General features: G+C 50.1%; 1 protein-coding gene across 1 annotated transcript; it reads right to left on the bottom strand.

Moving 5' to 3' along the window:
• Nucleotides 1-8178: 8178 nt before the first annotated feature.
• Nucleotides 8179-16307, bottom strand: LOC311176793 (interferon-induced very large GTPase 1-like; the record flags this gene model as incomplete). The annotated part of the gene is made up of 2 exons (XM_084242434.1): nt 8179-8241; nt 13155-16307. The coding sequence occupies 2 exons, from the start codon at nt 16305-16307 to the stop codon at nt 8179-8181; spliced, it is 3216 nt and encodes a 1071-aa protein (XP_084098560.1).
• Between the last annotated feature and the right edge of the window lie 648 nt (nt 16308-16955).

The raw sequence follows: 16955 nt of genomic DNA, 5'->3' as shown, positions 1-16955 counted from the left end.
ATGTGAATGGCCGGTTGCAGTGTCTGCAAGTGTCTGCTCACCTGATGGTGGCACTGGGTGCGGTCTGGATTCTCTGCTGGTCTTCACTGTCACTGTACAGGAGCAGGGCGGGGCAGGAAAAGAGCTGGAAGGTGGGAAGGAAGGAAGGGCCATAGGAGCCCAGTCAGGCCAGAGGATAGAGTTGCCCCCACACCCTCTTACCGTCGTTTGCACAGACTGTCCTGGACTGAACCAGAGGTGCACGCACCAGCCCTGCTGTAGCCGTGCTGGCCCAGCTGACCAGGCATCCCACAGCCTCAAGGAGTGAGTGGATGGTTTTGATCATGGCCTCTGGCTGAGGTGGGGAGGCTGAGGTGTGGGCAGCTCACCAGGCACAGTGGCTGCTCTGCATTTGGGATGTCTGGCAACTCCTGCAGTGCATCTAGATGCTTAGGAACAGACCAGTCTGGTATTTTGGTCTGAAAACTTAAGAGTGGTCAGGGGATTTGAGACCTAGAGTGAGCCTCTCCAGGCTGGTCAGTGTAGAGGTGTGAGTTCCCAGAATAGGCTCAACATGGTCGAATGCTTGTGGCCTGGTGGCTGCTCAGGAAGATAACCTGACTGCCACCACCCAAGTGTGCATATTGGGGCACTGGCCCGACTGACCCTGAGCTTGGCTGAGTGGCTAGGTGTGGCAGGTACAAGGCTCCAGGTGGCCAGATCCGCCTCAGACCTTCATCTTGCCAGTGATACTCTGGCTCCATGAATTTGGAGCCTGTCACAGTCCTGGGTGGGGCATGGACTATGGGCATCACAGGACAGGAGGGGTGTCTTGGGCTTGGCAGCCTGCTGCCCAGCAGACTGGGGAGGATGGGGCTTCATGGCCCCCTCAGTGTGCCAGGGCCAGGGTAGTCCTGTGAGCCAAGCCAAGGCAGAAGGATAGGATCCATTTAAATCCATAAAGAATGGTAGTGATTGGGGTAATCTATTAGTAACCTCACGGATGACTGGAAGGGAGGGTTCCGACCCCCAGAGCCATCGCCTTGGGAAGAGGCCTGCAGCCTGGGCTCTGTAGAGTTTATTTGCTGCAGGGAATCATAGGCTGTACCTTAGCTGAAAGAGAGCACACTGGGTCAACTTCTGCCCCAATCCATGCGCCCTCCTCGGGCGAGGCCCATGGGCCTGCGTCCCGGGGGCTTCTGCCTGGCTGCTCTCCGGCTCTGATCCCCAGTGTCTGAGTGCCAGCCCTGTCCTGCGCCCTGAAGCTTCTCAAGAAGGGGAAGTGGAAGGGACAGGCAGGGCCCAGGCCTTCCCCTTGTGGTTCACTGCTCCAAGAGGATGTGCCTGGAGGAACCTTGGCTTGAGCTGACATGGTGGGGAGAGTCCAAGTTCAGCCTCCTGAGGTGGAACATGGAGGCCTGAAGGTGCCTGAGGACTCTGTTGTGAGAGGATGGTCTTGATCATGGCCTCTGGCTGAGATGGGGAGGCTGTGGTGTGGTCAGCTCACCAGGCACAGTGGCTGCCTCTGCCTCTGGGGTGTCTGGCGCCTCCTGCAAAGCATCTGGGTGCTTTGAAACAGACTAGTGTGGCATTTTGGTCTGAAAATTTAAGAGTGGCTCGGGGATTTGAGTCTTAGGGTGAGCCCAGGCCCAGAGCTGGGCCAGGGTATTGTGCAGGAAATACTACATGCCCTCCTGGGGCAGCCTGAGTAGCATTTGTCCATAGGCAAGCATTTAAGTTACAAGCCCCTCCTCTTCTCCCACCCTGGGGGCTCAGGCCCACCTCACCCCATACCTCGGGCACATTCAGGGCACCTGTTTCTTCTGCTCTGCCCAGGATGCCCTGGGCACAGTCGTTGCCAAAGGAGACACACAGGGAGGGCACCTCATTCCTGCCATTCTCTGCAGGGTCCTGCAAACTCACCACCTAGCACAAACACACGCCCTTGTGTACAATACTGTGCTGGGCCCCAGCACCTTTGCAGCTTCAGCTAAGTGTACACCATGCTTGTCAGCATCCGCTCCCCATGGAGGATGAATGCATCCCATAACCTCAAGGTCAGCAGGAAGGGTGTCTGTGTGCAGGCCACACTGGGGGCCCCCTGTACCTCTAACACCCCCAAGTGACTCTGCGGTCCCCATGACCCTACCAGGATGAGTCAACATTCTCCGTCCTCTCATCTGGATAGACAAAAAAACTCATTTTCCAGGAACAGGGCTCTTGGAAAATGGGATCCCCTGAACTAGGAGGGGTGACGAGGCCTGACAGTTATTCTGCTATCCTGGGGGCTGCAGGGATCCCCCACATAGTGGGACTGCATCCCAAAGAAGGTACCCAATGCTGTGTGTCCAAGGGCATGTCTGCACCCTGGGTTGACCTGGCCACCCCAGCTCTGGGCCACGCCTGGCCACCCTCAGGCAGGCCTTACCCTGTGGGAGAAGCACTGCAGGAACCACAGTGTCCCATAGGACCAACTGGGCAGCTGTTCCTGGTCCTAAGTTCAGGGCACAGGGTGCTCATGGTCCAAGTGGCCACTAGCCTCCCGACTCATGGGCCCTGGGCAGGACGCTTGGGCTGAGGATGCCCACCCTGCCCTCTTGCTCAGCAGGGAGCTGGGCCAAGCATCAGCTCACCATGTGCTGTTTTAATCTGGGGAGTGTTAGACCGATTGTATGGTCGTGATGGACCAGGAAGCACCTCAGTTTCAGACACTCATGGCTAATGAAACCCAGAAGGCCCCACACCCCGAAATAGGAGCCCGCTCCAGGAGGATGGGGATGGGGCACTGGCAGGGCCCACAACTGAATCTTCTTCCACACCCTAACTTTCAGAAACCCACGGCCCTCCCTGCCCCAGTTGGTATGTGGTTCCCAGGGAGCAGACCTACCCTTGAAGCCCAAGCTGATAGGGGCAGAGAACCCCAGTGTCCCCCACCCTCCCTTGCACTTGCTGTCCCAATTTGCCTGGTGCCCCTTCATGAGGTTCAGGCAGACATTCTGACCCAGATGTGCTCCTCACAGGTGCAACTTGGGCATGGAGGCCCCCCAGGTGGGTGATAGGTGGTGCGTGGCCATTTCCTGACCTTGGGGACAGTGAGGGGGCACATAGGGCGATGCTTTGCTTCCTCTGACCCTGGATTGTTTGGACTGTTGGTCAGATGTGAGAATTCTCATGCAGGGCTTTGAGAATTGTGTGGACAAGGGAGAGCTGAGGCCATAGGAGTTGAAGGTCCAGGAGGGGACACATGGGGATTGGGGTGGCCTTCCCTGATGGGAGTGGACTGGGTGGGGTCCTCAGCCCAGGCAACATGCAGCTGTCACCCGCCACCCCCCCAATCCTGCTGCTCCCCCTCCCGCCCCCCACCCCGGCACCGTGCAGCGCATGTGCATCATCCATCGTGAGTTCATCCAGAGGCCAATGGGTCTTCCTCCTCCAGAAACAGGAGTACCGCCACCATCTGGCTCAGGTGCTGCCAGTGGTTCCCCCTCCCGCAAGAGCCAGAGACTTGAGGTGCCTGCCTGGCATTGCGGCCTTCAGGGTGCCTACGACGGGACACTGCGCAGGGTGGAGACCTTGGTGGGCCTGCAGAGCCCCTGACTCAGTACAGGTGCCATGGTGGCCCTGAGCCCAGCTCTCCAGCCACTGTCCTGGTGTCCTTTCACATGAGGGGTGCCAGGACATCAAGGTCTGGGGATCCCGGCTTGAGAGCGGGTGGGGTGGAGGGTGGGGCTGACCCGCCACAGGCAGCACTGGGAGGAGGCCCAGGCCTGGCTGCAGGAGGCTGGCTGGACCCCTGCAGTGGACTCAGCTGGTGCTCCCGGAGGGGATGTAGTGCAGACAGCAGGCAGAGTTGGAGCAGCTTCCGTGGGACCTGCTCCCCTGTCAGCCCCCTTCTTATGAAGTTGGGGTTCATGGGAACCTTCATCCCTGCTCAGTTTCTGATGAATATTATGGTATCTCCAGGGTGAATGTTTTGACCCTAGGAGTGTACTGCATCATGTTCCAGGGTGTGGGGAGTGAGATGCCCTTTCCGGTTCTGAGAGGCATCCCCTTTTAGACTCCAGCCCCTCCTGAGGTCATCTCTGGCTGTGGCCCTGAGTCCTGCAGCACGTCTTGAGGGGTGAGGACCATGAGGGGGGAGGGTGGGGTAGTCACTGGTTTGTAGATGGAACAGGTGACCTGCACGTTGAACAGGGGGGGAGACGGGGAGATGCCGCCAGTGCCGCCAGTGCCCCAGCTCCGCGGGTCTGCCCTACCCTGCCTGCAGAGCCCAGGCCTCCTGAAGCCTCAGCCAGATGAGCAGGGCCATCTCCGGGCCCCTCAGGGTTCGGTTTGGGAAAGTCGACAGAATGAAGTGCAAATATCTCCTGTCCATTGGATGAGTTTTAGTGTGCCTTTTTTTGTTTGCACTTATTAAAGTTCATGTCTGGCATTTATGGCTCCATGGATTTTCACCAAGGAGTGCGGCTGCCCTCCCCGCTCCAGCCCCTTCTTCCTGAAAGTGCCCTGTGCAGCCAACACTCCTCCTCTGGGACCCCTGAGGCCTCCACATGTCCTACTGGGTCCCTGGCCTACTCCCTCCCATGTCCCTGAGTACTCCCCAGCCCTTCTGACCCTCCAAAGACCCAGCAGACCCATGTCCCCTGGAAGTCCCAACCCCACTGAAGCCAGAAGCAAAGTCCCCACTGTTCCGAATCCTTCCACAGACCCAGGACCCCAGCCCATTTCAGATTCCAGTTCTCACGGCCTCTGGAGACTGAAAGGGTCTGTGCCGAAAGGGGTGGGCTATGTCCTCACGCAGCTCCCCAGAAAGAGACCCGTCCCTGTCCTTGGGGCTGGGCTGCCCAAGGACTGACAGCCTCATGCAGCCAGGTGTACTGGGGCCCATCCTGCCTGGTCCCCTCAAAGTGTCTGTCTCTGCTATCCACAAATTCCTGTACCCCAACCTCACCCCTCCTGGCTGTTACTTCTGCCACTCTGGCCCCTCTTTTCCCCTTGCCTCATCAGAACTTCTGACCATGACCAACCCTGGACTCATCCAAAGGGGGCTTCAGAGCCCTGCTGGGGCCCTGTGCCAAGAGTAGCCCTTGAGGGTTCACCTCACAGGGCCTCGGGTCTCCGCTGGCTTCTTGCCCTGCCCCCACCACAGCCACATGCCCACATAGCCGATGCCTGTGCATGTCCCCTACTCAGCTGTCCACTCAACCTGAGGCAACATACCTCAACCACCCTCCATCTGTCCGCCCTCCAGCCCCCTTACTGGGGCCTGTCTCCACGTGGCGATGGCCTGGCTACCTGATCCCGCACAGACCTGTGGAACCATAGCCTAAAGGACTGGCTGGGAAGGTGCTCCCAAGCTCCCGTGGCCACATCCTACCAAGGTGCTGTCCCCAGGTCTGGCCCTCCCTCTGATGCTGAGACAGACACTGCTGCTTCTGACCCCAGGCAGGCAGAGGCCACACTTGCAAGATCCAGGGCCCTGGCCCAAGGTCCAGCTCAGTCCTGGTCCATTTCCCAAGCTGAACTGCAAGGTCTCAGCACCAGCCCACGACAGCCCCCTGGACCTCTGTGGACTCTGGGGTAGGAGGTCCTGAGGGGGGGAGATGGACCCTGTCTCCTGCGATATGCTTCTCCACATCATCCATGCGCAGACAACTTCCTCTCGCATATTCTATCACCCACTCTGTCAACCAAACTTCCCACATTTCAGCATTTTCCCTCCTGCGCTCTCCACCCCTGCCGACCCCTCGTCCCATCCTCCTTGTATTCCTCTTTCCACCCTCCATCTGTCCACCCTCCAGCTTCTCCACACCCACCCTCCTCTCACCCCCAACTCCCTGCAGTCTCCTCTCCAATTCCTGCCTCCATCTTCCTCATCCTCCTCCTGTCTAAGTTTCTCTGCATTTGCTTTCACCCCCTCCCCACTGTATCCCCCTGCGTGCTACAATTACTCCATGGTCGTCTGGCTTCTCCTCCTGCAGCCCCATCTTCTCAGGCTCCTCCTGCGTCTCACTCCACATCTTCCTTTCCATCCATCTCCATCACGCTCTCCCTCATCTGCCCCATCGCCGCACCTCTGTTCATCTCCAGCTGGTCTCCATGCTTATTCCTCATCACCATCCCCGCGTACGCCTCCTCATGCCCCAAGCATCCCTCTGCCTCACCACCCTCGTTTGCTCATCTCACCTCTTTCTCTGTCTTTCCTTTCCTCCTCACCCTCCATCATCTTCATCTCCCATCTTCCTCTTCCATGCACCTCCATCCAGCTCCATCCAGCTCCATCCAGCTCCATCCACCTCCATCCAGCTCCATCCACCTCCATCCACCTCCATCCATCTCCATCCATCTCCATCCAGCTCCATCCACCTCCATCCAGCTCCATCCACCTCCATCCAGCTCCATCCACCTCCATCCAGCTCCATCCACTTCCATCCATCTCCATCCATCTCCATCCAGCTCCATCCACTTCCATCCACCTCCATCCACCTCCATCCAGCTCTATCCATTCTTCATCCATCCATCCACGTACTGTACCCTACTCTTCTCCATCCAGTGCCTCTTATGTTATCTTCATCCTCTGCACGCTCCCTCTGTCCATATTCCACTGCCACGCTCTCCCTCTCTCATCCTCTCTCATCTCTCCAAGGTTTGTGTTCATTCTCCACCTTCTCCTTTCTGTTGCCTTTCCATTCTCAACAGCATGCCTGCTTGTGTCACTACCTCCTGCTTCCTCTGTCACCTCCTCCCTACATTTCAGCATGCACTTCCTCTTTCACTCTCTGTCTTACTGCAAATTCTTCTCCAATGTCCTCTGTATCTTCAGCATGTAGCCTCTTCCAGCTTCCATCACCTGCCTCTCCATCATCCTCATCTTCTTAATTGAACTACCCATGCTCCTCCCCCCTCTTCTGCTACTGCTGCCTCACCTCCATCCTCGTCTCCATCCATGTCGTTCTCATCATTCATCCTCACCACCTGGCCACTCACCCTTCCCCTCCAACCCTCCTCCTCCTGTCCACTGCTCCCTGTAGCCCCTACTGGGAGATCATTAGCTTCTGATCAGCCTCCTCTGCTGGACAGTGGCACCATGGGAAGCTCCCTAGACCCATGGGGCTATGGAGGCTGGAGAGGTGGGTTCATATCAGTGCCAGGGGCACGTCAAACTCAGATTCAAACCACAAGCCCTGCCCACCCAGGAACCTCTGTCCCTACAGAACCTGAGACGAGTAGGGAGCAGAACACACTCACCAGGAGGCCTGTCGCTGTGAGACCTTGTCTCCTGGACGTGTGGGTCGAGCCATGCAATCGAGCGGGCAGATGGGTCAGTGAGAGATGAGACAGAGACAGAGACTCCACCTGCCAGGTACAGGGAGAAGAGCGGCTGCTGGGCACTGGGCAGGACCTTGGGTGCTGCCATTCCACCCGATGATGGTGCTTCCACTGTTGGAGGTGGGTCACTTTTGTCCTTGAATCCTTGACCTTAGGATCTCCCATCTCTTCCCATTCTATCCACCTCTTCACCCCTCACCCTCTCCAACGTCCTCTCCAATTTCCACCTCTGTGCCCCACTGTCCCATCTTCACTGTCTCATTCGTCTTCTGCCTCCTGCTCCACCCTCCACCAATGCGCCTCCATCCTCTGCCTCCCTGAATGCTGCAGATGACCACGATCTACTCTCCATTTCTTCTTTCTCCCCCTCCAAAATCCCACTCTGTCCAGCCTCACTCCACTCTCCTCACGTCATTCTCCTCCTCCAGCCTCCTTCTCCTCCTGGTCCAGCCGGAAACTTCTGCCTCCTCTTTCTGTATCCTCCTGCAGCCTCCACCTGGTTCTCTCATCCTTCTGCACCCGCTTTGTCCTCCAGCTTCCCCTCCACCTGGCCCCTCCTTCACCCCCACCTCCAGCCAGCTCTCCTGTCATCTGGTAACGCTGCTCCATCCTCCGTGTTTCCACCTCCTCCACGGCCGCTGTCTCACCCTCCCACCGCCTCCTCTGTCCACTGCCCACTGACTCCTCCTCACGGTCCGCCTCGCCCATTCTCAAGCGTCTTCCACTCCACACCGTCCCCCTCTCCCCACGCTTTTCCATCTTCTCTGTCTCTCCTCATCCTCTTCTTCCTCCCAGTCTTCTCTCCACTCTCCCCTCCACCGACTCTCTCGTGTGCCTCTGCTTCCTTCTCCACCTGCTAGGCGCCGTCGCTCAATCTTCCTCTCCACCATCTGCTTCCCCCTCTGATTTCTCCTCCTTCTGCTTCATCTGTTCCTAAACAGACACACAGCCTGGTATGTGGGGGGGGGGAATATTTTTATATTCCCCATACAATTGCAACCCCCTTATTTTGACCCCAATTCCCTCCCCTCCCCACCTCCACCCCCCATAGAGTGTCTCTGGTTCAGTTTTTTGTTGATTTTGATTTTCACTTTCTTATAGTTATTCATTTTCCTGGTCCCTTATTTAAGTTTTCTAGATTCCTGCTATGAGTGAGACCATCCGGTATTTTTCTTTTCCTTTCTGGCTTATTTCATTAGAGATTGTTCCCGGTGCCACTCACAGCCCCACCAGGACTGTCTGAGTCCATCCCGACACGGCCAGGCTGCAAGGCTAGGCTCTTTGATATGTCTCAGGTGGTGGAACGCACACTGTCATTTATCTTTTCAGTACCCATATCACTTATCCATGACCTGTGAGCATGTTTATCATTCAGGAACCATGGATACGTCCTTTGATCTGTTTATATTATTTACCATTTTTACTTGAGCTTTCTAAAACTGGATACATAGCAACTCCTCAACCATTATGTTAATTAAAATTGCAAATATTTTCCCCTAGTTTGAGGTTTATCTTTGATTTTGGTTTCGCCTTTTTCTCCCTACAGAGCTACTTGATTTTCATGTGATGAAACTTTTCACTTTCTCAAAGTGTCTTAAGAAAATGTGTCTCAATTATACAGACTTTTCTTCTGGATTGGGGAGTATAGAGGCATTTCTTGTGTACTTTGTACATTCCTTTTATAAACACACTTTTGATCCATTTGTTTTAATCTGAATTAATGTGAAAGTGAGATGAATATTTTTCCCGTGGCATTCAATCACCAAATCACTTACTGAGTAATGTTTGTCTTAGATCAGAACACTGGCTTCTCAACCTCCCATAACCATTTGGGAAACTCTTAATTATGGCAAGATAGTCACCTGTATTTATATTCTAGACACTGGGTGGGGGAGGGGGGTATTTCATTTCTCTTGTGACACTTTTGCAAACTTTTTGGGTATTTTTCCACATGAAGTTTAAAATCAGCTTATCTAGAGCCCTCAGCTACTTGCATAACATCTCCCTGTGCTCCCTTGCAGTGGGCGTGGACCTAGGGAAAGGTGCTGCTCTGTGGACCCTCTTATCAGAAATCTCCACTGACATTCCAGGGTGCGGCCTGCAGGGGGCGCTCACGCATCATCATTCCCCATTACCTGCAGACACCTGTGTGGTTTGCATCCTCAGCAGGGAGGAGCTCCCCTGACACTTTGAAACTGGGAGTGATCCACCACCCCCAGGAGGTTCTATCTGGCCTGCCAACAGCTACATCAATGAGGAGTCGTCAGTTTTCAGATTCCTTTTTCTGCATCTATTGAATTTGTTTTATGGTTTTTATCCACCACAAAAACAAAAGGCAAGCCATATACTGGGAGAATTTATGTGTCCAACAGGGGTTAATTTCCAAAAGAAACAAAAAATCCCAATACAATTCAACAGCAAAAATCAAACAACCCAATCAAAAAACGGGAAAAAGACCTAAACAGAAACTTCTTTAAATAAGACACACTAATGACTTGCAGGCACATGAAAAAAAATTCTGAATATTATTTTAAAGGAAATTCAAATCAGAATCACTGTGAGATAGCACCTCTGTAGGGTAAGGTAAAAAGCATCAGGCTTTTCTGCCCTCCCGCCATTAGGATAGATGACCGAACCCTGTGGTCCTGAATGCATGCCTGATGGCGGGCACCTGGAGTTGGGTGTGGGCATAGGTAGATGGGATTCACCTGGGCTAAGACTGGGCTTTTAAGGGCGGCGTCACGGGGACACCAGCAGAAGCCGAGAAGTCGAGAGAAGAAGAGAAGCAGAGAGAACACCAGAGAGAGCCCAGATAGAGTGAGGATTTGTTGGGGGCTGGGAGGATTGCCAGCCTCTTGGCCCCCCAGCACCCCTGCCTGCCATATGCCTGGTAAATCTAAATAAAAAACCTGCAAAAGCCATTGCGGACTCTGACCCCTCCTTTACTCGGTCTGCTGGATCAGAAAACCTGCTCTGTGTCCATTGCTGCCCACCACAACCTCAAACCTATGAAAATGTGACAGAGGTTAAGAGTAGAAAAGTTGCAAAGGAGGCAACACAAGACCCGAAACCTGGTTCACACAAGGCTTGGAGCTGGAAGTGAGGGTAGAAGCGATTAACATAGTCGTTAAGCCAGCTATAGAAATGAAAACTCCTTAGGCGCCAACTGCTATAGCAGGTATCAGACTACTATAGGGAGTATCAGGAGGTACAGAGCAGAGGTGGGATATGGAGATTGGAGCCATTGCAGAGAATCCTGACTCTAACAAATCAACCTAGTCACACCCTAGAAGTAATTAGGTGAACAAAAGTTAACTCCCTTAAGGGATAAGCCCCTCGCAAAGAGATGACTTTCAGTGCATTTCTGCACTGGCACGGGGAAGCAGCCCTCCTGCCCGCCGGCGACCTGTGACCGTGCAGCTTCTTCTCTTCACTGACCGCCCTTCACTGACCTCCCTTTGCAAAGCGGCAGAGGCCGCTCCTCCCAAGGCTGCCTCCTGGGAATATGCAGGCTTCTCTTTGCAAACCTGTCCCTTTCAGGGGCAGCTCTTTTCTGCCCGCTTGTGTCTGTACAAACATTTTTTATCCTTCCCTCTCTTTTATAACACACCTGCCCTTTTGGATATAACTAACTCCTCTGTCTTGTAGACAAACTCACCTGGGAAACTCGCTGGTGCCGATGAAAGGGGAGCTCTGGTGAAACTTCCTAGAGTTAACCTGTTGCAGAAATAAATTCTAGTCTTTTACCCAGGCAAGGGAAGAGCAAGCGGTACTTCAGGAATGGTGAGGTCAGGAGAAGCTTTATTACTCATGCATGAGGTTTCAGACCTGGGTAGCCCCGTAAGGTCTGAGCACCTGTCTAGGGACAAAGGGTTTCTTTTTATGCACAACCATCTTACATTGATAACATAGGTCAGTAAGCACAAAAGTTTGTGACAAAAGACAGGTATTTGAGGATGCCTTGGGAGAGCAATCAGTCTGGGCAGCTGTCTGTCCTTGTTAAAATGTAACCTCATTTAGGTAATCTCATCTAGATAAGCAAAACTTGTTTACATTTACTTTGCATTATTTACTGCACCAGACCTATGACTCTTTTAGTGACTGTAGCAGGGATTGGGAGGGGCCATTGGGGGATTACCTTCCCAGAGGTGAGCAAAGTAATGGATGTGGCTCTTGGCATCAAAATGAATGACATCACTGAAGTGGCAAATATCTGAGCGCTGTTCATGTTGGGCTGCAGCAAGGAAAGATTTCATTGGCTTAGCGGTTCCCTTTCAAACCCAAAGACCCCACTCTCCGAACCCAACATCTACAAAGGTGACTTCAATAGCAGGGACTAAATTGATAATTAAGCAAATGAAGGAAAGAATATGTAACAGGGTGGTCCCCAGGAAAAGGGGAGGTTCCAGGTTCCCTGCCCCACCCAAAAAGGAGGGTGTTGCTGAGCAGTGTGAGAAGAAGCTGCATTGGAGACTGAGGAAGGAAGGAAGCAGGATGGAGCCAGAAGGAGACCTGGAGGAGGCACATGGAGCCGAGAGACACATTAAGAAACTGCACTTGCCTTTTGGTCATGGACTGGGTGACACAGATGTGGGTGAGAGACCCGTGGGTATGTGACAATGGCGGTTTTTGTCTTGATTTTGATTTTGCTCTTTTCCCTCCATACATGTCTGTTTGTTTGTGATCCTTTTCTGGGGGTCCCCACTGGAAGATGCTTTATTTAGACTTGTGGCAGGCTTTGGGGTCTTGCTCTGGGCCAATCCTGCTTGGGTGGACTTTTACCCACGAGGAGACAGGTGACTTTGGATGCTTGATTTAGAAACTAGATTCTTTGCCTTTCCTGTATTGTTTCCTAATTGCATTAAAGTTCCTTCCCATTACAGTCTCATATGTTTTGTGTTGATGCGACGGATGGCAGAACCCATTTAGAGTAGGCAAGTTTGCGGAGTCTGGGGTGGCTCTCTCCCTGCCCTGTAACAGATTTATTAAGGAAGACAATAAATAATGAAGGGAAGAGAAGGGAGGGAGACTATCCAATACATTCTTGTTTTTTTTTTATTTTCCATTTTATTTTCTTGTGCTCTATAATCGTGCTAATTGAGATGTCATTAGTCAAAAATTGAAATACAGGTTTTGAGCTATTTCTAATGAACATTCAACTTAAGCTTTTGACAAAACACTCATTTAGAGATTTATTTACAGAATCATGTGCTAATTCTCAAAGTCCCAGAAAAGATCAAAGTGATAGTATTTAACTGATAGGGCTTATTTATCTGGATTACAGAGATGCTATCATAAAAGGGAAAAAAGCTAGACAAGAAACTAACAATCTCTTTCAGTATTTATATCATTTCATAAGGTAGCAGAAACTCTTTGCACCAAAGAAATCAGTCAGTGTTGTGGCAGTTTTTGTAAGACAACTTAAAATCAGCAAAAGATTCTTCCTTTTGGCTTTCTAGGTACAGGACAGGATTGTTCGTTCTCCTGAAAGCAATGCACATCTTTTTAAAGCTGTTGGCTGCCTCTTCGAAGAGCGCTAGAGCAAGTTCTAGTTTATATCTGCTTGTGAGCATGAATCTGCCTCCTTTAGTTGAAGCCACAGCCTCAGTATGAATTACATGAAGGATTTCATGGAAGTAACTGGAACTGTAACCCTCATTCTGTTGTTCTCTTCTGCGTATGTTTTCTTTAACCAATGTCATAATTTGAGCTGTGATCTTGTTAACTTCTTTTTCAAACCCTTCCAGAGAAGGCCCACACATCTGGAGCTCTGGAGAGGTGATAACATGCTTGGAATAATTGATAGAAAATGTTTTCTTTGTATCCCGATATCTAACTTTATTCACAATATTGGGGTGCTGTTTAAAATGCTCCAGGAGAATGTTCTCTAGGTCAATATCGATGTCAGGATCCTCAGCAGATGGGAGTGTGGGAGGCAATGGAATGGAGATGCTCTCTGACCAGACCTTGTTGAACATATTTCTGAGCTCCTCATCATGTAACTCTGTCCCCTGGAAGGCCTTCCCTTTTACTTTTTCTAATAACTTATACTCAAATTTCACCTTTTGCTCCTTCAAAAGGTCTTGTATTTTCTTTCCCCTAATTTGATCCTCACATTTTCTCAATGTTTCTACTACAAGATTCTCTTTAAGATTCTTCAAATCTTTTTCAAATCGTCCTTTCCACTTAGACAAGATTTCTCTATCTAGGTCTTCTCGAAAACATTTTTCAAACTCTTGCTTAATGGCTTCATGTTTTTCCACAATTCGATTCTCCAATGTGCTTCTCTTGATCCCCTCAACATCTCCACTCTGAATCTGGCTGGTTAGATGACTCTGCAAGTCCAGCACGTGACTTCTCAGTTGCCAGGTCCAGCTGATGTACATTGTCTCCAGTTTAGTCACAGCCAGGACCTCCTGGGTGTTTCTGAACCTGAAAATGAAGTTCTCGTTCACTAAGGCCTTCCATAGGTCCCTTATCCGGACATGAAGTTCCAAGAACTTCAAAATGCTTGTCCTCGATTCTTTAGCATGCTTAAGAATCCTGCTTTTCAGTTCCTGAACACTGAGACTGTAGCAGGGATTAGGAGGGGCCATTGGGGGATTACCTTCCCAGAGGTGAGCAAAGTAATGGATGTGGCTCTTGGCATCAAAATGAATGACATCACTGAAGTGGCAAATATCTGAGCGTTGTTCATGTTGGGCTGCAGCAAGCGCCATTACATCTAGTTTCTCTTGCAACCGTGTTCGCATTTCCATACTTTCATTCGTGTCGATGATTTCTTCTATGTTTTGATGAACAAACAGGCATCTTGGGGAGATATTCAGTTGTTTCATTCTGAGAAAGGCATGGACAGTTATTTGCAGAATATCTTGTATTTCTGATAGATCCTTCCCAAAAATATTGATTAGAGTTAAGTTTCCAAGTCCAGTGACAAAAGTTGCCAATTCATTTTCCTCATTCTGTGCTTTGCTATTAATGATCTCTGAGGCCCGAAGTCCTTCTGTGTCTACAAGGAGCAGAAAATCAAAGCCCAACTGTTCCCTAAGCACCTCTTCCACCTTGAGGAGCTGCATGTAGGCACCTCGGGTGCATCTCCCAGCACTGAGACTCAACTGCAGCCCAAACATTGCATTCAGCAAAGTGGACTTCCCTGAGCTCTGCAGGCCAAGGACAGAGAGAACAAAAACCCGTTTGTTCCCAATTTTCTCAGAGACCTTGTTGAAAACAGCTGCTACCCACTTCAGGGGCACATAAGAAGCATCCCCATCCATCAGCTCAATGGGGGCCCCAGATATCATCAGATCAGCAGCCATTTGGGGGAGGGAGAGAAATAGTGTATTTGTTTTTGCGGAAGTTTCTTCCAGAGCTTCATAGATCTGACCCACTTCTCTCAGGAGATGCTCAATTCCCAGGGTGGAGTTTCTGATGTCTCTGGAAACAATTTCTAGCTCAGACTCCCAGCGTCTGAGGGAGTCTCTCTTTGAGCGCTTCTGCTTTTCTGTTTGCACCTGAGCCAGCAGTTGTCTGTACTTCAGGTGGAGGGTTTCTAATTCTTTGCTGGTTAGTTGGTCTATTAACATACTCAACCCCTGCAGAAAGTAGAGCTCCGTGTGGGTGTCTAGGTGTGTCTGAAGACTTTCAAGTAGGGTCTTCATCAAATCGTTAAGGATAATCACTTTGTGATACTGTTCACAGCGTATTTTCTGCTTTTCCATCTCAATCTCATTCTTGTATTGTTCAATGCTCCTGTTGCCTTTTTCTCTCAGATGATGGAGTTCCTTGTCCTTCTTACACCAATCATGCCATAGACCTCCCTGGAGAGGTAGTAACTTCTCTTTTATCTCAGATAATTTCACTTTTCTCAAGATGTCCATCAAGATGTCTGCTTTTTCTCCTGCTTCTTGGCAGTCTGTTTGGTCCTTGTCAATAATAAATTCATATTTTCTTGCAATGTTGGCCCAGTTACTCAAACTATAAGGAGATGCAGAATTCTTCAGTAACTTTTTTAGTGTAGTTGTAATTTTATCAGCTATCTCTATCTTATTTAGATTCTTGATCCCAATTCTCACCTTGTGAGCAGAATTCTCATCCATAATATTTTCAACACTTTCAAACAAACATATAAGAGGTTTGGGTGATTTCAGAAATTCAAGTAGGAAACTATTCATTTTGTCAAAATCAGAAGTTGACAGCAGGATAACCATGACTGAAGAGACCTCTTGCAGAAACCTGACCTGCCTCTCATGTGTTTCTGCATTTCCATGGAGATTTGTGAAAGCAATGCAGTTTTCAAACCTGTCTTCAGCTCTACCTCCTGGGCAGAACCAGCAGAGTTCCACCATACCTTCTACCAAAAAACATCCATTATTGTCTTCCCTACAATGATGGTGGGGAAAATGGTCATGTTTGCCTTTACTCAGGAGTAAATTCAAAATCTGTGATTTGGAAGTAGAGACATAATTTCCAACTCTTATGAATGATACAACGTGTGTAGGCTGACAACTGATCAACTGGTTATTATAACTTTTAATTTTTTTCTCCCATCCTATTTTTTCTACCTCTCTCCAGCTTTTCCTAATTTGTGTGAGAGACCAAAGTGGCAATTCAATTTTGGAGTTGCACGGATTGGGCACCAAAAGTGGGAGTGCATACTGACAAATGGAAAGTTTGGTTAAAATATACTGTCTTGTAAAATCATCTGCACAGTGAAAAATTGCCATTTGTATGTCCATTGGGTGAATGCAAGTTTGTGCTGTAGTTGATTGTGTTTCTTTGATAATGAAAAAGTCCTCAAGTGTTCCTCCTAGTTCTGTGGTTCTCAGTGCCTGGGGCACAGTAGATAATGTTTCTGTATTATCTCTGTAAACTAGATATCGAAAATGATAATCTAATACCAAAAGTTTTTCTAGAAAGCAAAATGGTAGCTCCCCTTCAGCTTTTGGTTGAGTGCCATGTAGGGAGGTCTTACTTATCAAGAACGTGTTGACTTTGGTCATCTTTTTGGGATAATAATTGTCCAGATTAAGTCGCCTGATCAAGTCAGGAAAGCGCTGATTCTTGGTTGCTGCTTCCTTATGATTGCTTCTTTGAGGATCTCTGGGATAAGAAGTAGATTCATTGGGTGTTTTCTTTGGGTTAAAAATTTTTATTAATTTCTAGAAAGAAACAGAGAAAATGATAATGGCCATTATCTATTGATAACAAAGAGACTTAATAAGATTATCATTTATGAATGCATGAATATCATTAGCTTTTTTTTTTTTTTTTTTTTTTTTTTTTTTTTTTTTTTTAATAGAGGCATGCTTTATTTATTTATTTGTTTGTTTGTTTACACATGCACTGGGTACAGTCAGAAGGCGGGAGGGTGAGAGAATTCACCAGAGCCAGAGCGGGGAGCAGAGCAGGCAGAAGGACCGAAGTACACTGCTGAGGGGAGCAGCGGGCGGCAGGAGAGGTCTGCGCGCCATGTGGGACCCTCCTCTGGTGGCCGGGGAGCAGCCGGGGATCGAACCAGCGCCCCAGAGGCTGCGGGCAGCTTCGCAACCCAGCACTCAACCGCTGCGCCACCGGGGAGGCCCAATATCATTAGCTTTTTAAACAAATGATAAGATTCTATAAGTTGAATCCTTCTATATGCTAACTCA

This window comes from Talpa europaea (assembly GCF_964194135.1).
Source record: "Talpa europaea genome assembly, chromosome: 1".
Classification (NCBI taxonomy): domain Eukaryota; kingdom Metazoa; phylum Chordata; class Mammalia; order Eulipotyphla; family Talpidae; genus Talpa; species Talpa europaea.
Note: the sequence above shows the minus strand (reverse complement) of the source record. Positions and strands in the feature narration are given on the sequence as shown.